The sequence below is a fragment of the Varanus komodoensis genome, unplaced genomic scaffold, assembly GCF_004798865.1.
Source record: "Varanus komodoensis strain SLA01 unplaced genomic scaffold, ASM479886v1 scaffold3, whole genome shotgun sequence".
NCBI classification, from domain to species: domain Eukaryota; kingdom Metazoa; phylum Chordata; class Lepidosauria; order Squamata; family Varanidae; genus Varanus; species Varanus komodoensis.
This window is the reverse complement of record NW_025335761.1, coordinates 51,246,659-51,260,485: the sequence shown is the minus strand read 5'-3', so window position 1 is coordinate 51,260,485 and position 13,827 is coordinate 51,246,659. Positions and strand designations below refer to the sequence as shown.

General features: G+C 40.9%; 1 protein-coding gene across 6 annotated transcripts in view; it reads right to left on the bottom strand.

Annotated features, from left to right (window-relative positions):
- The window catches only part of EVL (Enah/Vasp-like), a 184,355-nt gene that overhangs the window by 102,021 nt on the left and 68,507 nt on the right, over positions 1–13,827 (bottom strand). The window contains exon 1 of one of the 6 annotated variants that reach the window (XM_044436451.1): positions 1,964–2,096. The exons of the other annotated variants lie outside the window; for them this stretch is intronic. Within the exon in view, the coding sequence (XP_044292386.1) occupies positions 1,964–1,974 (11 nt within the window). The 5' untranslated portion in view covers positions 1,975–2,096. Of the gene's footprint in view, positions 1–1,963; positions 2,097–13,827 lie in introns of those variants that run through there. 6 annotated transcript variants of the gene reach the window in all.

Below are 13,827 nucleotides of genomic sequence, written 5' to 3'. Positions count from 1 at the left end.
CTTTCTCAGCGGTGGCGCCCAATCTATGGAATGCGCTCCCCAGAGAGATCTGCCTGGCGCCATCGTTATCTGTTTTTCGGCGCCAGGCGAAGACCTTTTTATTCAAATTCATTTTAATTGTTAATAGTATTTATTCATTTTATTCTTTGGCCAGGGCGACTTAATTTATACTGTTAATTTATATTATTTTAAGGAAGTTTATTTATGTTTGTGAGCCGCCCCGAGGCTTCAGCGAATGGGGCGGCATAGAAGTTTCCTAAATAAATAAAATAAAATAAAAAAATTCCAAATGGCAAACTGAGGAAGGCAACAGAACAAACTCATAGAATCACAGGAGTCATAGTCGGGTTGGAAGGGGCAAATCCCCTACTGTTGCAGGGCACCAAGTTATACCATCCTACTCAAGTAACTGTCCAGTTTCACTCTGAATGCCTCTAACGTGGATCTTTTCAGTGGCGGCCCTAGCTGCTTGGAATGTCCTACCATATGAAATCTACCAGCTCTCGAAGCTTCATTTAATGACAATGCTTAGCTCAATGACTAGCTATAGACAAGTTCCACTTAAACTATTTAGCCTTACTGCTGCAGAAACATGTTCACAGTTGCATTGTCAAACATGCAGCTAAGCCTTCTCTTTTTAGGCATTTATTTAATTTTTAAACCTATTTTATAAAGGAAGCCACCAGATGACTGTAGTGGTTAGAATTTCTAAGTGAGTAGCCTTCTTTCAAGCCCTGTGTGTTCTATACGATAAGAAGATCCAAAGGCCAAGGAGTCTGGAATCCTGTTCCCAAACTGGCCAAACCGATGCCCATGGAAGCCTACAAGCAGGTCAAGAGTGTAATAACATTGCACAGATCATATTCCCCAGCGACTAGCATACAGAGGCACACTGCCTGCCTCAGACACCGGGCAGTACAGAACTGTCATGATTAGAGCCCACTGATGGCTTTCATCAATGTCCACCAGTCCCTCATCTCCCACAGTGTCTTGTCTCTTCACACACTCAGAGCAGAAGAGGAGAAGGATATCAGGGGGAGATGCAACTTACTTATTCATCACTGCTGCTACCAGCAGATGAAGAGCAAGATGGTGATAGTGACTGCAGCACCTGCTACAGGACTTCCCATCAAAGCTACTGCTTAGTTTCAGCTACTGAATTGTGCTACAATGAAGGTAGATTTTCAGCTAAACAAAATTGCTAAATTTTGATCATTTAAGGTAAATTCCTTAAAATATTGCTTTAAGACAGCCTTCTCCAACCTGGTACCCATGAGATGTTTTAGATCACAACCATTGGCCATAATGGCTGGGGCCAATAAAGTCGTAGGCCAAACCTGCTGAAGATAGCCAAGTTGAGGAAGGTTGTTTTAAAGGACAGGCAGCAATCATTCAGACTTTCCAATGGAAACCAAAGTGATAACCAAGCAGAAAGCGATTTCTTAAGTCTGTAAATTTACTTGATTAACTAGCCCAAAAGTTAAGTCTCTTCCACCTTAATTTCTAGAACTGAAACTTGTTCAAACCAGCTGCAAGCTTAGTACTAGTTTGCTTGTGCGCTATGCATATTCCAAAGCCTACCCATTAATTTATTTTTTAAATTCCATTTCGATACCACCACATAACCTGAAGGTTCTCTTAAAAAGAATGCAATTCAGTCAGCGCCATGCAGTGAATGGGATGTGCAGAGATGACAATTTATTATGAATGCAATTGAAATCCATTCAATGGTAGAAACGTAAGAAAATACAAAATGACACCATATAAGAAATGGCCAAACAACTTAACTTCATCCATTGTCACAGACATGCCCACACACATACACACACACACCATCAAATAAAGCTAACTTATTTTTCCACTCATTTTCTTTCAGACATGATCTCCTGTTCTTTGTAAAACAGAACATTATTCTGCAGTGAATCTGTGTCATACATCCTCAGTAAGGTTGCCAAATACTTACCTTGCTGCCATCACAGAAATAATTTGCAGTATGTTCTGGAAGGTCTAACAATCTGTCCAGTACATGTATTGCCTTACAACGTAAAATGGAATAAACACTGCTTGAAACTTAACAAAGCAGAAGCCAAGCAGTTTAAAAAGTTTATGCAGAGTGCTGAAACCAAACAGGAAAAGGAAGCTTTACCAAAATAGAGAGCGTATGTGCAGGAAGCTACTCTGCGTTTTTGGTTTGACTTTTTCCCCTTCTAACGAAATCTGTTGTTTAGCAGAAAGACGAGCAGAGAAGAGAAACGGACAGCCCAAACTGAAGCACCCAAATTGTGTTCCACTCGCTGGCAAAGCTGAGGTGACAGACTTCCCTTCAGTCCTAACCTTACAGGCCAGCTCTATTACCATGATGCCAAAGCATCCTGCACAGGGCTGCATGCACTCCACAGAAATTAAAATTCTGCACCAAAAAAGCTGGAATCTGCAATCTGTAGAAATTACCATGTTCTCCCAAAAATAAGACCGGGTCTTACATTAATTTCTGCTCCAAAAGACGCACTAGGGCTTATTTTCAGGTGAAGTCTTATTTTTCCACGTACAAAAATCTACATTTATTCATTTATTCATGTACAAAAATTTACACTTATTCAAATACAGTCATGTCATCTTCTTCTGGAACATCACCATAACTCTCCAAACCCCAAATTGTGTTGCACCGGATGTACTAAATGCATCCGTCTGGCTGACAATCTTAACTGGGGCTTATTTTTGGGATAGGGCTTGTATCACGAGCATCCTGAAAAATCATGCTAGGGCTTATTTTCTGGTTAGGTCTTATTTTTGGGGAAACAGGGTACTCATATTGCTTTTATCCCTTTACTTTGTATAATTTATTCTGCAAAATGTATCCTACATCATTTGCTCAGGTTTCAGCAGATCATGGGAAAGGCCAAGCAATTACGCTGTCTAGGAAGCCCATCCAAAACCTCTAGTGCTTTCAGTCTCCAGCTTCTAAGACAACAGCAGACAGTATTCAGGCTCTTTCAAATATATCCTCTTTGCAGTAAGGCCTAGACAGACTTTTAAAAGAGAATATCCAAAACTGAGATTTTTAGGGAACTGAATTCTGCATCTAATACTTCACACTGTACTTCTGGCTTTGTGAAGAATAATCGGCTATACAACCCTCCCTCATCTCTGCTAGGTTGTACTAAACCAGGGTTAAAAAAAGGTAAAGGTTTCCCCTTGACATTAAGTCCAGTCATGCCTGACTCCAGGGGCCGGTGCTCAGCTCCATTTCCTAGCCGAGGGAGCCAGCGTTTGTCCGCAGACAGTCTCCGAGGTTATGTGGCCGGCATGACTAAACACCGAAGTGCAGGGAACGCTGTTACCTGCCCACCGAAGTGGTACCTTTTTATCTACTTGAATTTGCTTGCTTTCGAACTGCAAGGTTGGTAGGAGCTGGGACGGAACAATGGGAACTCACCCCGTTGTGCAGATTCGAACTGGCAACCTTTCAATCTACCAGTCCAGCAGCACAGCGGATTAAACCACTGCGCCACCTTACACCATCTCAAATTTCCAAGGTTTCCAGATAGACCTGCCCACTTTCCTTGGACATGGCCAGACTACTAACTGCAACATAGTTTAGCTTATAGCTCTTGCTGCCAGTAGATACACCTTCAGGGAAGCATTTCAACTGTTAAGAACAGATGGTGGTGGATGGTGAAAGGGGTGTGTGGTTGACTACAGAACCCCACAGGCCAGGTCTGGGGTTTCACAGAGCTGGAGGTGAGCCTTGTGCCTGAACTTCTTCACTCCTGTTGCAGCCTCTCATGCTAACGGGATGAGCAAAAAAATGCCCATATTCTACTGAATCAGAGTATTCATGCACTGAGATGGCCCACCATCAGTAATGAGTGACTGCAAAGAGACAATGCTACGTACAGTGCTCCTCTCAGGGAGGTTTGTTTGGTTTCCTAAACTTTCAGCCCCATCCAAGTGCCTCTTTATTTAATGGTTGAATTATTCTTGCATTGCTTAATATATTGATGCCTATTCTTTATCAGGGATTGTACATTTGTTTGCTGTTGTTAGGATATCTGTTGTTTTTTATTTGTGTAAACTGTCCTGAAAATAATTCTGCTGAAGCACAGCCCAGAACATTTAAATATATACAGTGGTACTTCGGCTCACGAACACTTTGGTTCACAACCAATTCGGGTTGCGAACAAAAATTTCATAAAAATTTTAACTCAGGTCGCGAACTCCGGATTGGGTGGCGACCATGATCACGGCCGTCTCCCAACCCCCCCGAGTGGGGAGATGGACACGATTGTGCTGTGGGTGGGGGGGAGATGGCCGAGATCACGCTCGTCTTTCCTGCACGAGAGCACCCATGATTGTGTCCCTCTTTCCAGCAGGAGCGCAACTGCGATCTCGGCCATCCCCCCCAGAACGATCACGCCTGTCTCCCCACCCGCTCCAAGCGTGTTAGGATGACAGGTGTGTGCAGTGATGATGGGCTCGATCGCGGTCGTGCTGGGGGGGTGGGGAGATGGCCGCGGTTGTGCTGGAGGTTGGGGAGGAGATGGCCGCGATCTTTGTTGTTCCTTGTCATTTTGCTTCACATTTTTCTGATTAAAAAAAAAATAATTACAGAACAGATTAACCTAATTTACACTGAATCTTATGGGGAAATTTAACTTGGCTCATGACCATTTTGGGTCACAACCAGAGTCCTGGAACGGATTAAGTTCATGAGCCAAGGTACCACTGTATAACATATTTATTTTTATCTCTTTTCTATAGTGCCCAGTAGCTAGGTTTATTTATTTATTTATTTGATTTCTAACCTACCCCATTAGCCACATGGCAGCCTGAACCATCTTCTCTGAATAATTTGCAACAAATCATAAAAACACAGACCACAAAGTCAATAAAATACTCCACAAAAAAAATTCACTATATACAAACAATTTAACAGCTAGAACAACTTTAGAACAAACCGTAGACTGTTAAAAACAGCTAACAAGAGTATTCTGTCAAGCCATTAGATACCCCTAATTGCCTGAGATGAGAAAGTAGTCTCTTAATTTGGTGCCCAAAAGACAACATATATATTTATGCTACTTAAACTGAAAACTGCTTTTCAAACTTTCTGGCCTGGAGCTGCCAGAAAAGATAGCACTATCAGCACAAATTTCACAAAATGCAGATTCAAGACAACAAAGGATCATCCAAGGGTGATGTGGTGATGATAAAGAATTATGTATTCTAGAAGAGTCATGCTGGTTGTAAGTGGGTTTTTATTGTATAGAATAGATGCTGTGCTCCACTTTGTTTTACTGTAAGACCATCCCGAGACCATTTGGTGAACAGCATGCAAAAGCTTTAGATAGACAGACAGACAGACAAATAGTCCAACCTGCAGATCACCCAGTTGGGGATGTGAATCTAGATTTTTACAGATAAAGTTACACACTCAGTGTCTACATGCCATGTTGTTTCAGGGCAGGAGAAACTCCAGACTAGAAGGCCAAATCCAACCTGCCAGGGGATTCCAACATGGCTGTGCCAGATGGCCATGTTTCTTCCTCTGCTCCCACCCCCTTTTCCCTGTTGGTGGTTTCCTGGTTCTTCCACGGTATCCCACCTTCTTAAAATGTTGAACCCCTCTTAAGATGTAGTTCTTACCAGCAGTAAGACCTAGTGGCATTTTAACATTTTGACTTTGCCACTTTTGCCTTTGGACACATCTTGTGCTTTCAGCCCCACCCTCCAGAAGAGTGAGGCCCCATGGAACTTCGTTCAAATGGAATTTGGCCCGCAGACTGAAAGAGGGTCTCCACCTCTGCTCTTGGATCAGAATTAGAAATGCAAACCTAGAGAACCCATGCAATAGACCGACAAGTATCCTGTACAGGTTCACATAAAGAACAGAAAGAGCCTATATTGACTCAGTTTTATTCAAGAATTGTAATGTTTTCCTTTCCTTCCTTCCTTCCTTCCTTCCTTCCTTCCTTCCTTCCTTCCTTCCTTCCTTGATGGTACAGTTTGGTTCTGTTTTTGTACTACACTACAACAATAAATTTTAAAAATATTGGCAGGAAAGACAAACTGTCAAACTGAATTTGCACAGGCAACGAAGCTCTGCTCACCTTTTTCTTACCCTCCTCTCCTTATAAGTAGGACAAGGGCAAGTTCCTGCTCGAAACAACAAGAAAAGGAAGAGGAAGAGGTGCACACCCTAAATCAAGCAAAATTTGAAATCACTGTATAAACAAAAACTGCTTACTTCTTATCTGTTAAATATTTGGCAGGAGACAGCATACACAAATTTAAATCCACTCCCTTCTGCTTGCTCTCCAGCATAAACAGTGTCAGCATGGGCACATAATAGGATTTTAAAAATCAAATGCTTGGCACTGTATGTGAAAAAGTGTGCTGAGTTACCATCCATCCATCCATCACTAAGCATCCAGGGCATGGGCTAGTTATGCTTGGACAAAGATGTCCCTACCTCAGTTATTTACTCCTCTGAAGGTGTGGGGAGGAGATTTTCAGAAACTTGGGAGAGGGAGAAATTCCAATGGATTTTTTTCTGGGGTCTACCATGTTTGATTTGATGTCCTGATTTTATCATGTTAGATTTCATTACAGGGCACTTATATCCAGCCTATTTTCCTTGTGTGAGGAACCCAAGGCAGCTTAGATTTATTAGTTTTTTATCTCATTCAGGTCAACCAGTCAACCAGCCAGACATGGTTATATAGCTCCATTTAACCTCACAACAACCCTGTGAGGTGGGTTAGGCTAAGAGGGGCCCAAAAATCACCCAGTGCCCTTCATGGCCGAGTGGGGACTAGAAGTTGGATCTCTCCAGTCCAACACTCTAACCACCACAGCACAAAGGCTATATTAAACCCAAAAGCCAAAGTTCTCCTTTAAAAGAGTAAAAGTTTAAATTAGACCTGGTACATGATATAAAAAAAGTTTACATACACATTACACAGATGAGGCACCACATACAAACTTCAGATTTGCCACTGTTTGCATAAGCTGTAAAGCCATTTTTCATTAAAAAAAAAAAAGTCATTTGTGAAAATTCTATGCCTGCTGACCTAATGTGACAATTCAAAAGATTTTGAATTCCTTTCAGAACCTAAAGAAATCAAAAATATTTGGGGCCATTTTGCTGCCTCCCTCCAAAAGTGACACACAGACCCCAGCCGAGATCCAAGACCTACAGCTCAACAATGGAACACATGCATTGTTCATGGAAGATCCCAGATTCAATCCATTTAAAAGGAGCAAGTAAAAGCAAGCAGTGGATGACTTTTCAGGTTTGCTGAATCTCAGTATGCCCTTTTCTGTTTCTTCAGCTAGTACATGACAGTCTTCTAAACTTTTCCAGTTGTGCAGCTGGAGGAGTGCAGGCCAACAGAGGCAGTGGGTGGAGTGCTGCTTTTAGAACTAGGCTAAAGACATGTGAGAGGCACAAAGACCTAACTTAGAAATGTGACAGATACTTTTGTTTTATCTCACTGAGTCAAGTCATTTTGGGTCAAAGGGACTTCCCTAAATTGCAAACAGATTGGCAACTTTCCTTCAGTCTTTATTCCAGATGCAGTGGTTCAAAACTCTCCTTGGTGGCCATAAGTGTTCATCTACAAATGATAACTAAGGGTCCCAGAAAAGCCAATTGTACCATTCAGGGACAGAACCTTTTGGTTCAGGAAGGACCTCTAGGAACCTTCTACACTAAAGCCTCCTAGTGATGCTGAAGCCCTGTTTTTGCATACTTACGCTTTTCTTATTGCTTGCTTGCTTGCTTTCCCATCCAGTTTTGCATGGGTTGGAAGTTAATAACTTTAATACTACAAAGTGCTTGAGCAAATGTATGCAACTGTGAGAAATGGGCCTACTGTATTCCCTCCCCTGAACAAAACCATGCCTACTGGCACTCCTAGACTTGACTACTTTCTTGGATGCACTGCACTTCCCTGAGAGGGGCTGTCCCACACCAGTGGCTAGAAGGGGGGGGGTGTCCCACTCTGTCACACCTCTGTCTCTTGGTCTGCAAATCTCCCCTGGGTTCAAATGGTATGAACTGCAAAGCTATGTGCTGATCAGTAGGTCTGTCCTAGTGGTTGAAAAAGTTACTGCAGTTTTCAGCCACACTGATTTAATCCAATTTAATTTAAACCATGATGGTTACTAATACAGCTTGGCTAGCTGTGGAATCCAAGTGCTGCTTGAGATTTGGCCTTGTCCTGGACTGGTCCTAGCTCAGCTTTTAAGCAGTACTGGCAGAAGCTGGTGTTTCATACCGAAAGGTTTCCTATTTTAAGAAGGAATGTAGTATTTAATTAAAAATTAAAGATTTGTTTCAACTTTTGACTTTACTTTGAATTTCTATGAAGTCTTTAAAAATAACATTTTAAAAGGTAAAATCTATAAAATTTACAACCAGATGCAGTATTCTTGGTCAGTCTGCTCACTTTTGGAGCACTGCATTATGTGCATCACATCACATGCATACAGATTGATTGATTGATTGATTAATTAATGTGTTTTCCAAAGAAAATAACCCCAAGCTACATACTCCTAGGGCTCTTTAATCGGCTTGCTACATGTCTAGGTTTCACAGAATCAGCACTATGGCACCAATGGACTGCCAAACAGACCCACAACATTTTTTGTAGCTACACATCATGTCAGGGTTGTCACAGATAGGTCATTTTGGAGGTCTTTCATTCATAGGGTCACCGTAAATCAGAAACAACTTGACAGCACATAACAACAACAACATCTTGTCATCTATGAATGCGATGCTTTACAGGAAACAGGCATGGCGTGTGCTCTTCGCTATTTTAAAAACCATGTTTCGCTGTTTAAAAAATGAATAGAAAGGAAGATAATATAAGGAAACTAGTAACTGAAACAACCCAGCTGGAACAGAAAGTGACAGTGGTGAATCTACTGAGTGGCTATTCAAAGGGAAGCTAAGAAGGTACTTTCTGAGCAACTGAGAGGCTATTGAACACAACACACCCAACCATTTTCCTCAGGAAGCAGTAAAATGCACTGAACCTTCAAGGAGAAAATGTTTACTGACACTTATTAAAAGACACAGAAGCCTTTAAAAACCTAAAAGGTGTACTGCCTCTTCACACCTGGCAAGCTCAGGCTTCAACTGTGTTGTGTTCCTCTCAAAAAGTTGCCCCAAATCTGGTCTTCAATAATAAAATTGAAAATTGTGGCAGGATGACTGAGAAAGTACTGGCCTGCCACAGACTGCCAATGGCATCATTTGGATGCTCTGTAAAAGGTGAGCGAACAAAGAATTGCAATTCCAAAGGGGAAAAAAACTAGTGTGAAAGCAACTGAAGTAGTAGGGCTGATGCACAAAGATCAGGGGCTCAGTTAATGAGAAAAGATTCAGTGTTTGGGATAAGGGATATCAGTTCAAGATGCTGGCTCTTAATTAAACATAACTATAAACCAATAAATAACTGAAACTGAAAGTAAGACTTTACTAGTCAAAGTCCTACAGAAAATCTCAAACTGTTTTTATTCTTCTAGCAGAGAGATCCCAGTTGCCAGTTGATACAACTGTATCAGCTTCCTTCCTGTCATCAAAATGCCCATGTAAAGATTCGGTTTTTTAACCTATGAATGAAAAATGCAAGTCCAATTATGGAGTATGAAAAAGGACATCATTTTATGAGAAACTACCCACACATATCAGAACTTCCAAATGATTGCCCTGAAACCTAAGTTGGTATTATTAACATGGATTTAAATCCCACTGTTTTTTTCTCTTGTTAGGAACCTAAGGTGGCCTGCATAGCTCCATTTTATCCTCTTAATAACAACGCTGCATGGTAAGTTGGGCTGAGAGTGACTGACTTTCCCACAGTCACCTGGTGAGCTTCATGACTGAGTGGGGACTAGAACCAGGATCTCCCTGATCCCTAGAAAAACATACCAACTACCACACTGGCTCTCAGTTAGTTAAGACTTATTTCAGTGGGCCTACTCTATGCATGATTAAATCTGCATGAAAACCAGTGTCATCTAGACCAACCCCCCTGCAAAAACAAAGTTTATCTGAACTAACAAATATGACACGAAGTATACAAACTCCTAGATTCTCCACCTCTAGATGAGAGTCAGCAACATAAAATTATAAACAGCTGAATTATCAGCATTAAGGACAGGATCTGAAAAAAAAATGCTTTTATAAAGCTTGCTTGAGGCAACATTTCCCATTTTTTGTTCCAATTTTCATTCACTTAATTGGTCACTGGTATATACACTCATATATAAAACCTTGACTCAGATCTTCCTTGATGATTACACTTTGCTCTTTCTGAGGCATTTTTGTCTACCACAAAGAGTCAATGTAGTGTTTTTCACATACTTGCACCATACCATTCTTCATAAAGAGCTCTCTGATGTTTGAGATCCATTTCCGTTTTAAAATTTGGCTTGCATTCCACTCTATCTGCACACAGTCAATTTGCAGGGCTAAATACAAGCCTGACCAATTTTTCCCTCAAGTTTGTTTGTTTTTACAAAACACATCCACAGATGTTACTCTCTGGAGCAAAATATTTGTGGGGAGGACTATTTAATCCACCTTCCAATCGTCTTTCTACTGAAAGCTGCAACTTCCCATGATGGAAATATACTGCATCTTGCCCTTCAGAAAGTCACTTCCATAGACATATTCTGTAAAACACACACACATATATAACCTGCAAGGGGAAAAGTGCACACAGTTCACTGTCATCTTGTTTGCCTGAAAAGTTCTTTCCCACAGGCAAGTCTAAAAGGGGATATTCACCTGCTTGGTTCTTTGTCTGATTCAGATTCCTGATCAGGGAAAGGATTCAGATTCCCCTTCAGACCTTTCCACTCAGATCTTTCCATGCAGGTGCAAATGTATGGGCTACAGCCAAAGGAAGCAGCATACACAACCTTGCTCCCTTTCCATGCATTCTTGCAACTTACATAAGCAAAAAAAAAAAAAAAAAAAAAAAAATGAATGGGGCTAACTTCAGGCTCAGTTTTATCCTGTTATTTAAATTGGCTCAGTCAATTGTCATCAGTTGATGTTGCCTGAATTACCTTATTAAGGTTATGCTGGAGCCCAAGTGGAGATAAGAAGGGGATTTCAATATATTGAACTTCAATCTGTGCCATGAAATGTTTGTTTTTTTCATTGTCCACTCCACATCTTTTAGGAGGGCTGCCATAAACTTCTCTGCCATTCCAAATTCCAAATGGGAAATTGAGGAAGACATCTGCAAAAACTTCTTCTTCAGGCTTCCCCAATCAGATGTCCTCCAGATGTTTTGGACTACAACTCCCTGACTATTACAAGATGTTTTCAGTGGTGGCCCCAGACTGGTTGGGATTTCGTATCATCTGAGCCTTACCAGCAATGAATGCTTTGCAAAACCAGGCTGCAATCTGATACATTTAACTTCCAGTTAAATTAATGGGCTGTACTTCTGCAGAAACATGCATGCAATTGCACTGTTGGATCTGCAGCTAAGACTTCTCTTTTTAGACACACATTTAATCTCTAAGGGTACCATCCTTGCATGTTTAGACAGAAAAAGCTTTCCCAGCATTCTTTAGCGAGGCTGAGCATCCTAGGAGTTGTAGGCCTTTTTTCTGTCTAAATATGCACATGAATGTACTTTAAGTGCATTGTAAGCTTAGTCTTTTATGGTTTTGTAATTATGTAACTGGTTGGACAATAAAATTTTGTCTTAGCTTGATATTTTGTCTTTACATCTCCTGTTGGAAGACAAGGTAATTTTCATTACCTCCAATTACTGTTTTATTGCTTAAATTGTCCACTTTAAATACCTTTCCTCTTTGAAAATGATATAAATGGAAAAGTAGATTACAATTCCTCAAATATATAATCTGAAAGATTCATTCTTTTACTTTCTTTTTAAATACAAGTTTATACTTTCAAAACTGATTTCTAAAGGAGTAGAGGCATGGCTTCATTTTAATTTCTGATGACACACAGATTATTCTAAGTTGATGTTAACTTCTGGTGAAGCATTTGTTCCTGTTGTGACCAATCCAAACTTCAGTTCATTAACTGTCATGTCTTCTCTCCCCCACTCTTTTTAAATAATTTTAATATTTTATCATAACTTCAATGTTAGACTTTGTTAGTATTTTATCTTAAAGTCTATGGAGCTACTGTCTGTTTTTAATGTGTACTGTTGTATTTGAAATGGTCTGAAGACTTATTCAATAAATTTGACTTTATTTTAATCACTCTAAATTCATTACTGCAAAGCAATTCAACTTGATCTAAAAAAGTCAGGCAAATTGCCAAGCAGAAAAACTGTCAGACTTGCAGTAGCCCAAACATCACTGTAACATTTTTAGTAGAGTGAGAACAAGATGCTATTCCAAGAACAGCAGAGCTGAGCATTCAGCTTTCTTTTGACAACAAAATTGCATTATGGAGCCATGCATGAAGTTTAAAAGACTTAGCTAGAGACCCCCCAAAATCCCTGGTGAAGCTAGGAAAATAACTGACAGGATAAAGAGATTTTCAAGTACTGCAATTTCAAGTATTTCTTAAAGGCAGGGTCATTACCTCTGTCTAGGTCTACCTGGAAGTTGCATGATCAACAGATCAAGTAAATTTGCATAAACAAAAGCCTTACTTACATTTATTTTTATTTGCTTCTATATTCTTTATGAAGTTAGGGCTTCCAAAGGAAAGAGTACGGATTCTGGCTCAAGCTACACAGAATACAGTAGATGACTGCAGAGCTTGCTCTTACAAAAATCTGCAGAAAGGGGTGAAGCATGCCGGAAAGTACCCAGTGGCAGGTCTTGCCTTGCTGGCCAGGAGAGGACTCGTCCCTTTTCTTCGACCCCTTGACTTCCCCTTAAGGTGAGGACCAGCAGCGGTACTATCCTCAGCTCCTTGTGTCTGCACCAAATTCCTTCAAATTTCCCCTCACCCATCACTCAAGCAGGAGATGACAAACTTAGCAGGTGCCAATTTTAAAATATAGGCTTTGCCCTTGAGGTATGGAAACAGAATGGTTTTCAGTCAGGTCACAGCTAGCTGTAGGGGATGGGGAATGTTTCCTTCTGAGAACCAACTTTAGTCAACTAATCTTAGGCTCCAAGGCATAGTTCAGAAGGCCCGTACCCTTAGTCACTTGGGACATGATCCTATAAATGCTAGGCATGGCCTGAAGGGCTACAGGAAAAGTCTGAGGCCAAGCCTCAGGGCACTTTCCCTCTGCTCTCACAGCCAGTGCAGTTCTTTCTTCACTGGAAACAGCTCCAAGGCCACCAGATCAACCTTGGCGCTGGCCCTGAGGGGCACAAGGCCCTGCCACCCTACAAGGAATCCTGGTGCTTGTATCTTCATTAACTAGTGTGATACAGTTAAAAGCTAAAACTGTTTTGGAGGGCAAGAGAAATACTGGAGGGCAGGTGGCATTTCTTGTCTCCATGCTCCTCTCAGCCACAATTGGATGGTTGCAATCTTCCAAGTCTGGCAGGTTATAGACATTCACATTACACCATGCTGCCTTTCACTAAGAAACTGCAATCTTAAATCATACAAATCAAGCAGTTCACTTACTGGTTACCCAATAAAACACGTAAGTACTGCATGATTAATGCAATAAGTTTCTTTTAGAATTCTTTTATCTTACATTAGTAGCAAATGCTATCATTATGTGGAGACGGCTGTAGTGAAAACCTTTCTATACATTTGCAAAAATTCTCAGTCTGGGTAAGGACAGGGAGAGATTATGTCATTTTCTGCAGATGCCACACACTGACCCAAATGGCAAGGATCCCTATCAA